This window comes from Solanum tuberosum, unplaced genomic scaffold (genome assembly GCF_000226075.1).
Source record: "Solanum tuberosum cultivar DM 1-3 516 R44 unplaced genomic scaffold, SolTub_3.0 scf00034, whole genome shotgun sequence".
NCBI classification, from domain to species: Eukaryota; Viridiplantae; Streptophyta; class Magnoliopsida; order Solanales; family Solanaceae; genus Solanum; species Solanum tuberosum.
The window spans coordinates 1,853,569-1,866,116 of record NW_006238962.1 but is presented as its reverse complement, the minus strand read 5'-3'; the positions used below and the strand labels follow the sequence as shown (position 1 = coordinate 1,866,116).

General features: G+C 31.3%; 2 protein-coding genes across 4 annotated transcripts; one reads left to right on the top strand and one right to left on the bottom strand.

Moving 5' to 3' along the window:
• Positions 1-298: 298 nt before the first annotated feature.
• On the bottom strand, positions 299-6,344 carry LOC102597047 (deSI-like protein At4g17486). 3 transcript variants are annotated; one of them, XM_006342536.2, is made up of 6 exons: positions 5,972-6,344; positions 4,516-4,621; positions 3,704-4,438; positions 2,907-3,172; positions 1,339-1,626; positions 299-862 (listed from the first exon to the last, which is right to left on the bottom strand). In XM_006342536.2, exons 4-6 carry the CDS (start codon positions 3,115-3,117, stop codon positions 618-620), a joined length of 744 nt encoding a protein of 247 aa, XP_006342598.1. In that variant the 5' UTR covers positions 3,118-3,172; positions 3,704-4,438; positions 4,516-4,621; positions 5,972-6,344; the 3' UTR covers positions 299-617. The 3 variants fall into 3 exon arrangements, with proteins under 3 accessions (XP_006342598.1, XP_015162101.1, XP_006342596.1); XM_015306615.1 differs by having other exon boundaries at positions 3,704-4,621; XM_006342534.2 differs by lacking the exons at positions 3,704-4,438; positions 4,516-4,621.
• Positions 6,345-11,958: 5,614 nt separating this feature from the next.
• Positions 11,959-12,300, top strand: LOC102580147 (uncharacterized). The gene has a single exon (XM_006342652.1). The coding sequence runs from the start codon at positions 11,959-11,961 to the stop codon at positions 12,298-12,300; it is 342 nt and encodes a 113-aa protein (XP_006342714.1).
• Positions 12,301-12,548: the final 248 nt, after the last annotated feature.

The window sequence follows — 12,548 nt, the reverse complement described above, 5'->3', positions numbered from 1 at the left end:
CCCCCCCCCCCCCCCTCATTATATACTAACCAATTTCAATTCTTTTTTTTTCTTTTGTTAATCATGGTGTCCAGACCAATTTGAGCACACCCCGACTAATTTCACTGGATACTTGACACCTCTTACTAGCAATAGTTATTAGGCAACTCCGCTTACCACAACTAGGACATATACGAAAAAAATTACCTCACGATTTTGATCTTTGCTAAAATTTGAACCTGAGACCTCATAATTCTTAATCGACTTCATTGATCACTAGGTCATACCCCTTCATACAAAACAATTTGAATTCATATTGTGATGCATAAACATTTGCCTTGTGATTGGCATAAGCATTATATACATATGCCTTTTGAATCCACATTCTTTGATATGTAAGCTTAGTTGTTCATCCTTCTAGCTAAAAAGACCCTATCAAAATTCAAAAACTAGTCCCACAAGCATCTCCATTTCAATACAACAACTCACTTCTAATTGTTGACAAACTTGCTCAAAAAAACCATATTACATACACTGAAATCATGTCATGTTACAAACACTACCACTTCCTAAGCATCATGACCTGAATAACAACATTTTCTGTTCCAACAGATTCATTGAAAAGTGTCTATTATCTTTTACCTTTCCTTCAGAGACCTGTTGCTAGACTTTCTTAACTCCCAAGATGGTAAGCAGCCTTTCAAAGGTGATTGTAGAAATAACGAAGATGTCGATAACTGTCTTTGTCTTGTTGAGATTGAAGAAAGACAGCTGAATGCACTTCTTAGCCTTCTTCTTTCAGTAATATATTCTGGGCCATTAGGGTCATGTTCTACAGCGGCAACTTTCAGAGCCTCGGGTAGCATGCAGTTGAATGATGAACCTACGTACACGGAAAAGGAGAAAATGAGGCATATCATACAAAATCCTTAATAAGCTCGAAAACCATGAGATAACCAGACAAAATTTTCCTTTTCAGAACTTTTATACGGGTGGAGGGGGCGTGATGGGGTGGGGTGTGGGATTGAGGGTAGGAAGAAGACAATCAACGTGGAATGTCATTTATGGAACTTGTTTACCTATTCCCACGACGAGATCATGATTTGTAAGAAACTTGTTTTCCTAGAGAAAATGTTTTCAAAAATATTTTGACCAACCAAACATAGAAAAATAGAAAAACATTTTCCATATAATATTCTCCCCCGTACCAAACACAATCGGATGGTCATTATGAAGCGCATTATTATGAGGCTAGTTCTCCGAGACCAAGTCCATAGATAAATCTAGAGACAGATGTTTGTAGGCACTATTAGTTGTAGTTATTGCTAATTAAAGAGAGGTGGAATGACAGAGGATTACCTAATTTTGCAAGTCGGTTTACCCACTTTGGAATCTTTTTCCCAGTGAGCTTGTAGCATGTATCGTTGCAAAAATGGTTGCAGTTCTTCGAAATCAAATGATATGTGTCACCATTATAGCTAGCAGCTTGACGTTCGATAAACTCTCTAACCTGACAGGGATCCAACTTTGTAACCCCAAGGAATATGGACTTCCTAAACTTGAACCCCGGGCATTGTCGTGGTTCAACTTCAAAGACACCACTGCTTGAATAGTCATGAGCTCCAAATGCATATTCTACACCATGAACTGTAAAGTATGGGTCAGTTTCACTAAACGTACAAAAATATGAGACGCCAAATAGTAATACAACTAATTCAGACACAGATCCACTCATAGTTCTCCTTTTCCCATGTAAAGTTTCACATATGGCTTACTAGTTCTCATAAAACTATTAAGACGCAATGGTCAACCGTTAACACTTCTTCGGGATTCCCCTGTCGGAATGTCCCACATAAGGCTTTCTCAAGGGGATTAGAACCAAAATAGGAGTCAAAATAAGATGCAGAAAAGACTTCTTTATGATATTCTGTAAATGAACGAATTTGGAATAACAAAAATGTGGAAAACTAATATATCTGTTACACACTCCATAACTTTCTAATCCCTCAACTTTAAGACCATTGTCTACATGTTTCCATGTTGGAGCCAAGATATTATATAGTCATCAAAAGCTTCTCTTTAGTGGCAACCAATACAACCTCCCGTCAAGAAACACAAGAAAGAAACTGATACAACCGTACAAATCAAGAAAGAAACATGCACTTAGACTTGTTAAGTTATTTAACGATAATAAGATAGTTTTCGATGAGTCCATGATTTGGTCCAGAGGAATCTCTCTTGCCATCAAAAAGTTTAAAGTACTTTTGAAGTTCATCGCTCCACCCAATACAACTTTTGAAGAATTTTACCAATTCTTTGGACTCGACTCAAAGAATTTGTAGAAAATGTAACCAGGTAGCATCATTTTGGGGACATTAACGGCAGCAAACCATGGGAAATTTCAGAAAGCACCTGAGATGTACTGTGAGACACTAGAATCCGTAATGGCTCCTGTGTCGCTACATGATATGTTTAAGACCAAAGAACGGAGAGCAAACTTGACTTATGTTCCACTAACTTCAGACTTGAATTAGACTTCCCACTTTAAGCTAGACTACCAATACTAATTAAATGCATCTATCTGCTCTTGAATGAAATAAACCACATTTACAGGTTGGATTCTACATGGATATATCCAAGATACAAGTTTCGTTTCTGAATCTGAACACAAGACTTTAGCTAATTAGCTAAAACACGAGTCAAGATAGACAAATTAATTCATCGGGTGATGAAACATACCACAGTATATTGGATCAAACAAAACTAGGAAAAGCAATATATAAGGCAAAAACCCCAAAAGAACTGTATCTCCAAAAATAGGAGCAACATATCGATATCAAAAAATGGATATCGCTGTGTACATTGACACACAAATAGCCGTGAATAACAAAAAAAGAAGTGAGATGGAAAATCTAACAAGACTGTACCTTCCACACCAGAATGAAAAATACCAAGGCCAACCCAATATACATAGCCGTTCATAGGAGTCAAGTCATACACATTGAGATAAACAGGTGTGTCACCAGGACCATATCGATCTGATTTTGATTTGGGGAGCAAACAAAAATGTGCTGCTGATTTGGTCTTCAAATTGAGAGACGAAATTGATTTCCATCCTTTCTTTGGTTTTGTGGTCATTTTCCTTTCACTACTGAAATTAAGGTTCACTCAAGGCCCACCGGCCTCTTGATCTCTGCATGAACCAAGCAGCATAAGGAAACTTCAGGAACTTTAAGAATCCAGAAAACCGAAGAAAGAAACTTTAAAAAAATGAAAAATCAGAATAAAATTAAGTAAAGAAAGAACATAGAACGAGAAAATGAGAAAGTGAAACCACAGAAAGATCAATAATCATGGTTGTTTGATCACAATATCTCAATATGGTCGTATGCTGAATGTGAAAATCCTGCACTAGATAATGTTAGGCATGTAATACTATCGGTGACATGCTTTACAACACTGTGCTTTATCTCCGCAACTATATATCATATCATTTATCACTAAAACAAGCCCAAAAAACATTACTTTTGTCACCTAATAAAACTCATAGTAGTTGACCGTTGGATTACTAGCTTCCTTCAGATTTCACAAGTGAGTTATAGTTCTCATTCAACAACATACCATAATTGGTTTATTGTACTAACTACTAAGCTATATCACGTGCCTTAGAACTGATAGCCAGGAAACAAAATTTTAAACTATTCAGGTAAAGTTTTGGCCTTACACTGACATTGTACTGCCCTGATAGTTCTTTCCTGATCTAAACAACTTTGAGTATAATGTAGGGAGACTTGAGAAGAAGCGTAATCATCAGCAAAACCCAATGGAGCACGTGTTGTTGATTAGCACTATAACTGAATAAGGCTTACGAGAGATTTAATGATAACATTCTATAAGAAGGTAGAGAACCAGAGAGCCGATGTATCTAAGCTATAACCGCTCGCTCGATGTCATTTTACTCCCATCCCTCCAAAAAACAACTTTGATGAATATGACATTATCATCCGTATTATATGCCTTGCCTTCCAAACGACGTTTTCTATCCAACTTCACACTGGATCATCAACACCATCACATGCAAGGTAGCACACAACACTTATTGTACAACAGCCCTTTTGACTTGCTGAGAACAAGTATCATGCAATATGAAAACTCTATTTTCTTTTTGCAGTAAGGTATAAAAGTGTTCCTTTTGATAACAGTGTATTTCACTTATCAAGTTAGCTGGTCTGTGATACCCCGCTTGACCCTTTGAGAATATAGAGTAATCTGCTTGTGCAGTTTTCCTGGTGAAATAGCCCTTACTCTAACTTCTCAACCTTGAAATCTTCAATAATAGATTAAGTGCTCGACAGAAGGGGATAAATGTCGGTAATCAACGAACCTTGAAATGTTCAATAAAAGATTAAGTGCTCGACAGAAGGGGGTAGATGTCGGTAATCAACGCCAAGGAAATTTCCTAGAAGGAATATAAGAATGAATCTTCAGAAGGGAGAAAGAGGATGAGAGGGACGAAAAGAATAGAATATAGGATACCTGTCTCTTTCAACTTCAAAGAGAAGCCCACTATATGTATGAGTGGGGAACCACTAATGTATACTATAATCTGTAGCGTGCATCCAGTAATGTCTTTTTCTTTAATCTACTTGTAGTTTTTAAAAAAGTCAAAGTTCAATTTCAAGGGAGAAATACAATATCTATTCATCGCCAATATAAGGGATAAATTTAGACACATATATGCACAATCGACTATCAGGCAGCTACAATTGCGAAGAGATACGCATAAGAAAACACTTTCTGTTCGGGGTTTACCCTATGCGCACCATCAAAAGAGAAAACACTTCTGTTCATTTAATATAACTGTTGTCACTTGAACATATAAAATTTCCAGATAAACCATTACTGCCTTGAAACATAAAGTCAAATTCAACTCAGTTGAGAAAAGGAAACTAAGTTGACTCTTCTTCAGCTCTAACGATCTGGCTAATGGTTCCATTAGAAAATCTGAGAAGTTCCTAATTAATCATTTCTCATAAATGTACATGCTTTACGCTAAGGATCTACGTAAATTTTATAAGAAGCCTTTTGCTCACATCCTTTCTTGGATAGCGAACAAATCCTGGTTCAAAAGATGAATATAAATTCAAGAAACCAAACAAATTGCCAGATATAGATATCAAATGGAAAATGCGAAAACAAAACAGATGGTCGTTTGGAAAGGACTTCGAAAGAGTAATAACAACATCTCTTACCTAATTTTTTCCAAAAAAAAGAGTTAAAATAACATCCTTACCCCGGGGTAGAGGATTCGAAGTCCAAGTCAAAAGCAAAGAAAGTGAACAGATTGAATCAAATGTCAATCATTATGCAATTGTCAACATCCATAGAAACACATAATTCTATTTTACTCCAGATGTGCTAAGCAGAATAAATTACTACTAATTCAACATCTATACAAACAAACACATAATTATATTACTCTAGGATGACTACTAATTCAACAAAAACCAACTACTACCTCTCTAGACATGTAATCGCCGCCACATCGAAGCTAATTACATTTCCTACTTTACCCCTCAAACCATAACCTATTTCTCTAACTCATCTGCTTAAATTCAAAGGTTTTACAACAAAAAATCATTCTTTCAAACTTTTCATCCAAACCCCATGTCTTAAAATGCTATTTTCCCCACACACATAAGGAAACCACCAAAAAATTCTCATTAAACACACAATTTGCATATTTATGGAAAACCCAATGAAAGAAAAAAGGAAACTAAAGCAATCAGGCTAAATTAGCAAATCCAAACTTATAAAAATACCAGTTATACATCAGATCTTGCAGCAAGATTGAAACTTTCAAACAATTCTTGAACAAACACAAACTTTAGCCAAGAATTAAGAGAAAAAGATCCAATCTTTACACAACAACAACAAAGGGAAAGCTTTTTCAAGAAACAACAACAAAAATTCAAGAAGAAGAAAGACTTACATATAGACATTAGAAAAAAAGATTGCAAAGACAGCAGCTTTTTAGCTTTCTCTAAGCATGTATACACAAATAATTCTTCTGTGAAGACGGGAGAAAGACAGATCACCCTTGAAATGAGGCTAATTGTGTCTCTGTCCAAGTGTTATTAACACATACATAAATAAAACAAAACCCCAGTAAATTAAACTTCAAGAAAATGCTGTTTGAGCAACAAGTGTTAATACAATTTTGCTCACAAGTAATTTTTTTTTATTTTTTTTTTGAAGAGAACACAGATTTCAGCAGCTAAAGCAGAAACTGACAGAAGGGAAGGGGGACACACACGCCCACACAAGTCTCTCTCCCTATGCCTCACTTCTTCTTTTTTCTTAAAATTTTCTAATATGAGTTTTGATTAATGGAAGAAAGAAGAAACATTTTTTAAGGATTTTTTTTTTTTTTTTCCCTTATTCGGTGTTCGGTATTCATATTGGAACCCAATCAAATTCGGATTCACGTCGAAAAGTTTCAGATTAGGGATAAAGTGTTTCCTAACAAAGACGACTTTGCCTGAAAAACTTTTGGATATAAAACATGATAGTTCATTCCTCTGTTCTATTTTATGTGGCGGACGGGCCAGTTTAGTCACGAAAATTGTAAATTTTGAAAAATAAAATTTTATTTTAAAATTAAAAAAATGATATTTATTAGAATTTTGGGTTGTGTTTGATCATGAATATAAAATTGAAATAATTATTTAACTTGTATAATTGATCTAAAATTAAAGAGTGAATAATTTTTTGATGTTGTTCAAATTTTGAAAAACAAGTAAGTTTCGGAATTTTTCAAAATTTTATAGAAATATGATTTTCAAAATTTAACTCTGGAAAAAAAAATCATGATCAAATGATTAGATAGAATCTTCGAGTATTTAAATAGTTTGAGAAAAGAATTATGAATTACATGGTTAATAAATTGAAATGTTTTTAAAATTGTGGTCAAGGTTTTTCTTTTGAGTTCTCCATCTTATCTAAGTAAAAAATTATGGTATTAGTTCGAAAATACTTTTTAAAGTTGTATGTTACTTCATTTGTGTGTGCATAAATGGCTTTTTCAAAGATGAGAGGGCCTATACTTAATAGGGTCATTTCTCACCCAACTTTATTTATTCATGTATTCTTGTCATTTGGTAGATCCAAATTCATAGCTTGTGTTGAATTTGGGACTTCTTGTTTCCTCTTATGTTTTGGAGACTTTCAGATCGTACGAAAAAAGACAAGAATTGGTGGTTTCTGTATATGTTTGGACAATTATTTTCTCATTGCTAGCTTTTGGCTTGAGTCAAAATCAAAATTCACTTCTTTACATGATATCATAGAAACGTTCATCTCAATTATCATTTACCGATTACTGATTATGTGCTCCCATATTAATTTTTTCATGCTCTAGATGTCGGGCCTTTCGTATGAGGTGGGGTGATAGGTTATTAGGTCGGTAGTCATGTCCAAAGTTGTGTATCATTATTATGGTGTGAATAGGTGCTTCACCGTCGAGACGAAGAAAAGTATGGATCAATCAAAGATTTCTTTAATACATTAAGATAAGATGTACACATACATTTTAATTTTTTTATCGAAAGCATATTTGTTCCTTATATACCATCCCTTTTATGGCCGAGTAGACCTTTATGCACATGCCTCTTGATTTGATTGTTGGTTAATAAGTGAATTATTCATATATTAGAATTAATATAATTAACATTATGCTTAGTAGTATTTTAGTTATTGTGTATAAAATCTAGCACATCAAGTACGATGTTTGGTTACCAGTTTACAATTCCACACATAACTGAAATATAATTAAGCTATGAGTAAATTTATTTATTATATTTTGCAAAGTAAAAAGATAAAATAATTAATACATGAATAACCAACAACCAAACAATCCCTAATTGAAGTTTGAGAATAATATATTTTATAATATTATTTAGAATTACACATAAAAAATAATTAAGTTTAATAAAAGCATTAATTACTTAATACTTTTGAAAAATGGTAATGACTTTCGATTTACTTTGTCATGTTATCTTTAATATTTTGTCGTGGCTTCCTCACTTCTGCTATTCCTTTTCTGGGACTACTTTATTATGTTTTTTCTTGAACAACAAGTCTATCAAAAACAACTTCTCTAACTCCCAAGATGGCTACCCACTAACCAGATAGGAATAATGTTTGTGTACACATTACTCTCATCGGTAATGACTTTCGATCGAAAATAATCATTTTAGAAAAACATTTTCTACAATTTAACATATATTATTAAACATTAAGAAAAAAAAAAAAAAAAGGAGGCCTTGTTTTTATACTTATTCTTTTCCTGTTGGTTTTTTACTGCAGCTGGAATAAAGTTAAATTAGACAAAGCAAAGTTACAATTGAGTAAAGGACAAGCTAAGTTGAAGCTTGTGAAATGACAACAGCAAAAGGAAAAGGACTAAAAAAGAAAAGTAGGCATATTTGGAATTATATACTATTAAAATAAAATAAAATAATTTTTTGTTTAATATTATAGTATTAATAAGTTGTTTCGAAATACCTACGTATTCTTAATTAATGTAAATTTAACCAAAAATGGAATATAGATAATTTTTTATAGTTATATGTATAGTCGATTATAACTTGTTAAAAGGCATAATTTTATTGTACTTTAGTGAAGTTTACGTTTCCTTTTGAAAAGATGCTAAATCAATGCAATTTAGACAAAATTATAAAGTTTAAAGACGTTAGATTCTACTAATTTAAACTTGAAATATTATCTATACTTTACCAAAACTGTTTTTCTTTTTTTGGTTAAAATTACTTTTGATTGATTATCCAAAAATATATATTCAGTATAATCTCGCAAATAGATTTTGAATAGGGTATGATGTTGGTGTATATAGTAATGAAATCTTATTTCTACTTTTGTAAAGTAGAGAGATAGTTTTTCGATAGACTCTCGACTATTTGATTGATTACCCAACAAACAACAATAACAAAATACCCAGTGTAATATCATCAATGTGGTCTGGAGATTGGAGAGGATGGAGTATACACAGACCTTATCCCTGCAGTTTTGGGAGATAGAAAGATTGATCGTTCCGATACACACTCGACTAATTGGTTGATTACCAAACAAATGACAACAACAATATATATCTAGTGTAATATGACAAGTGGAGTTTGAGGAGGATAGAACGTACACAAACTTTATTCCTACCATGAAAGATAAAGAAGTCGTTTCTGATAAATCTTCGACTATTTAATTGATTACCAAATTAGTTTTATTTTAAAAAAGCAATAAAAAGGATGGATGAATTTATTTTTTGGAAAAATTTCATGATTAGCTTTGTTAGTTTATTTTTTTTACTCATTATTTTCCACTAATTAAAGAAAAGAAAATTTTCTGCAATATATCTATTCTAAGTTTAGTCACTGTCTTGATAAGGAAAAAACGAAAAATAAAAAGGTAAAATGTCGACAAGATCTACGTTACAACAGTACATAAGTACAAGTATCTTCTTTCTTTTTCTTTCTTTAGACATTGTAAATGAATTGTTTTGGATTGAGCAATTGCTAAATTATATTGTTTTGGATTATCACTGTGAATTGTTGTCCTTATTACTATCTAGAATTCAAGAAATCTCAAAACTTCTAATTTCTTAGTTGGAAATATAATTAATTTTTAAGTTAGTTTATAGTGTTAATGTCAACTTATTTCAAGACAATATTTAAATATTCAGTGAACTTAAAAAATAACTCATATTGCTATCATTAAAATTAATTTTATATTTTTCTATGTTGTCAATGTGATGAATGACTTATTTGGCTTTAAACTTTAAAGGGAACAAAAAACATGTCACAAATATGCAAATTGAATTAGAAACATTTTCTTTTAAAACAATTTCATTTTTTTTTAAAAGTGTGATGTTCTTTGTTATGTCATTAACAGATACATTATGTGAAATGTTTGTTTATAATCTATAAAGTATACTCTCTGCTCTCCCTCACTCTCTCCTCTCTCACCCTCTTTCTGTTATGTAATGAATATCGAATAGTCATTGAAGGGTCACTAATTAAGGTATAATTACATTAGTCACATGTATCTATGTATTTGGATAACTATAACCGTCTTCTTCTTTTTTTTAGTATGTAATTATGTATAAATACACTTGATACATCACAAATTTGGTATCATATAGATATATTTATGCATAAATTTACTAATACATCACACAATATAGTAAATATATCAGTGAGCTCTCAAAATTAATTTGTAACTATTTACATAAGTACACTAGATATTGCAAATACACTAAATAAATGAAATTGATACTGAATATATGGGATTAATATACACACAAATACGGTAAATGTGCTTTATTAAAGTTGATCTTCAAATAACCTAAAACATTTTAAGATAGGTCATGTAGAAATGGTTATTTATTAGCAAATAAATACCAATTAACAAAATATATATCTATTTGTCAAATTAAATGTGAGTGTCGAGATCAATGTTGGCAAAATTTTCATTAAACCAATTCAAATTTTAAAAAAAAAAGGAAAATGGACATAACATACTCTTCAATTTTGCGATATAGAGTTGATATATCATTTAATAAATGGCTCATAAATACCATTATTGTTACACAAATATCATATATATATTTGTTTTGGCAAATGAAAATGAAAAAATAATTTTTAGAGTTATTTTTAAAACTTTTAATCAAATAACATTCAAAGACGTATTTGATCCTTTCGCAAAGTTAAGAGGTGTATTTGATATTTTTCACATGTGATTTTTTTATTGTCTTTTTTAATTCAACGAATAATTTGAATTTATTAATTTGATGACCAAATTTATCTTTTACTTATGTTCTTGTAAAATCTAACATAGATGTTGTTTGGTAAATACAAAAAATAAATTATAATATAGCTATAAAAAATAGTTTTAAATTAAAAAAATTAAATCAAATTAGTATTAATCGGTTTGATTTGATTCTTTCATTTGAATCAATTCTTATCCCGTGAACACTCCACCTCACATAGCTATCTATTAAACTCAATTAACTTATTAAATGTACGTTAATGTTATTACTATTATTTCCATAGAGTACGAGTCAGAAATTACCAATATTAGGCTAAATAATTAACGATATAGTCATCAAGTCATACAACTTATCATGGTCGTGTATTCTTTTAAAAATATATATATATAAACTACACTCAAAGAGAAACTAAGGAAAACGATAAACAAAAAAGAACAATTGTCCAAGATTTTTAGGTTCGTTGTGATTTATTCTAAGGGTAAATGAAAAATAATAATTATTTTTATCTCAAACTTCAAAAATGACAAATAATTTAAAATAATTATTTCCAAATAATTTCCATGAGCAAAATGAAAGAAAATGAATTTAGTAATGGAAATATTGAAGGGGGATTATTTCACTATGCACACTTTTGTAGTGACCTATGAAAATTATATTAGAAACATTTTCTTATTAAAGCAATTTTATAATTTTCTTAAAAAGTGTGATATTCTTAATCATGTCATTACTAGATGCATTATGCGAAAGGTTTGATTGTACTCTACAAAAGTATATTAATAGTATCAAATATAGAATGACAAACAAAAATCTAAAAATTCAAATCAATATCAAATCAGTTTAACTAATTTCAAAAAAATGTAAAACCAAACGAAATCAAACCCCAATAAAATTAGTTTATTTATCAATTTGAATCACTTTTTACTCAAATAGTAAACACTTATGCCTTTCACAAATATCTATTAAACTCAAATTAACTTATTAAAGATTTTGAATTAGCATGACTCCTTATGTCTCACAACTACCTATTTTTTAGGTAATGCAAATGCAACAAACTTCTTCAACCATGCAATCTCTATGCTTATTTTTTTTTCATTCTTTCTTTTTAATCTCTTAACACTCATTCGAAATGAAAATCAAAGAAAATGAATTTAGTGATACAAATATTAACAGGGACACTATTTCATATTCGAGTAGCCAAAGATACATCTGTGGCAGATTTGAAAAAAGAAATAAGTAATCAAGAGAAACTTCCAGAGAATCGTTTGATTCTCATGTTGGATACAGGAAATGGAGATTCAATCATGTTGAATGACGATGAAATTTCCCTTGTGGAGTATGGGGTAAAAGATGGATCTCATTTTTACCTGTTTTTTAAGCTTCCCGATAATAATAATAATAATAATAGCAATAATGGTGATGGTGATGGTGTCAGTTTTGTCAATCCCGAGACTCCGGTTTCTCAAGGAGATTCTGTTGCAAAGTAGACAGAGACAGATTCAGGATTTTGAAGTTACTGGGTAATAGTAAATCTTTTTCCGTCAATAAGTGTAGATTTAGTTTAGTGGTATGACTTTGATGGCTTTTGGTCTATGTTGTATTACTCGACTAACCAGAATCGGATTTAGGATTTGAGCTTTTTGTAGGTTTAACTTTTAAGTTTTTAGTATTTAACCTTTTTTTCTTTAAGCTATGAATTCATGTATCTACCATTTGCTTGCAAAAACTTTTTTAT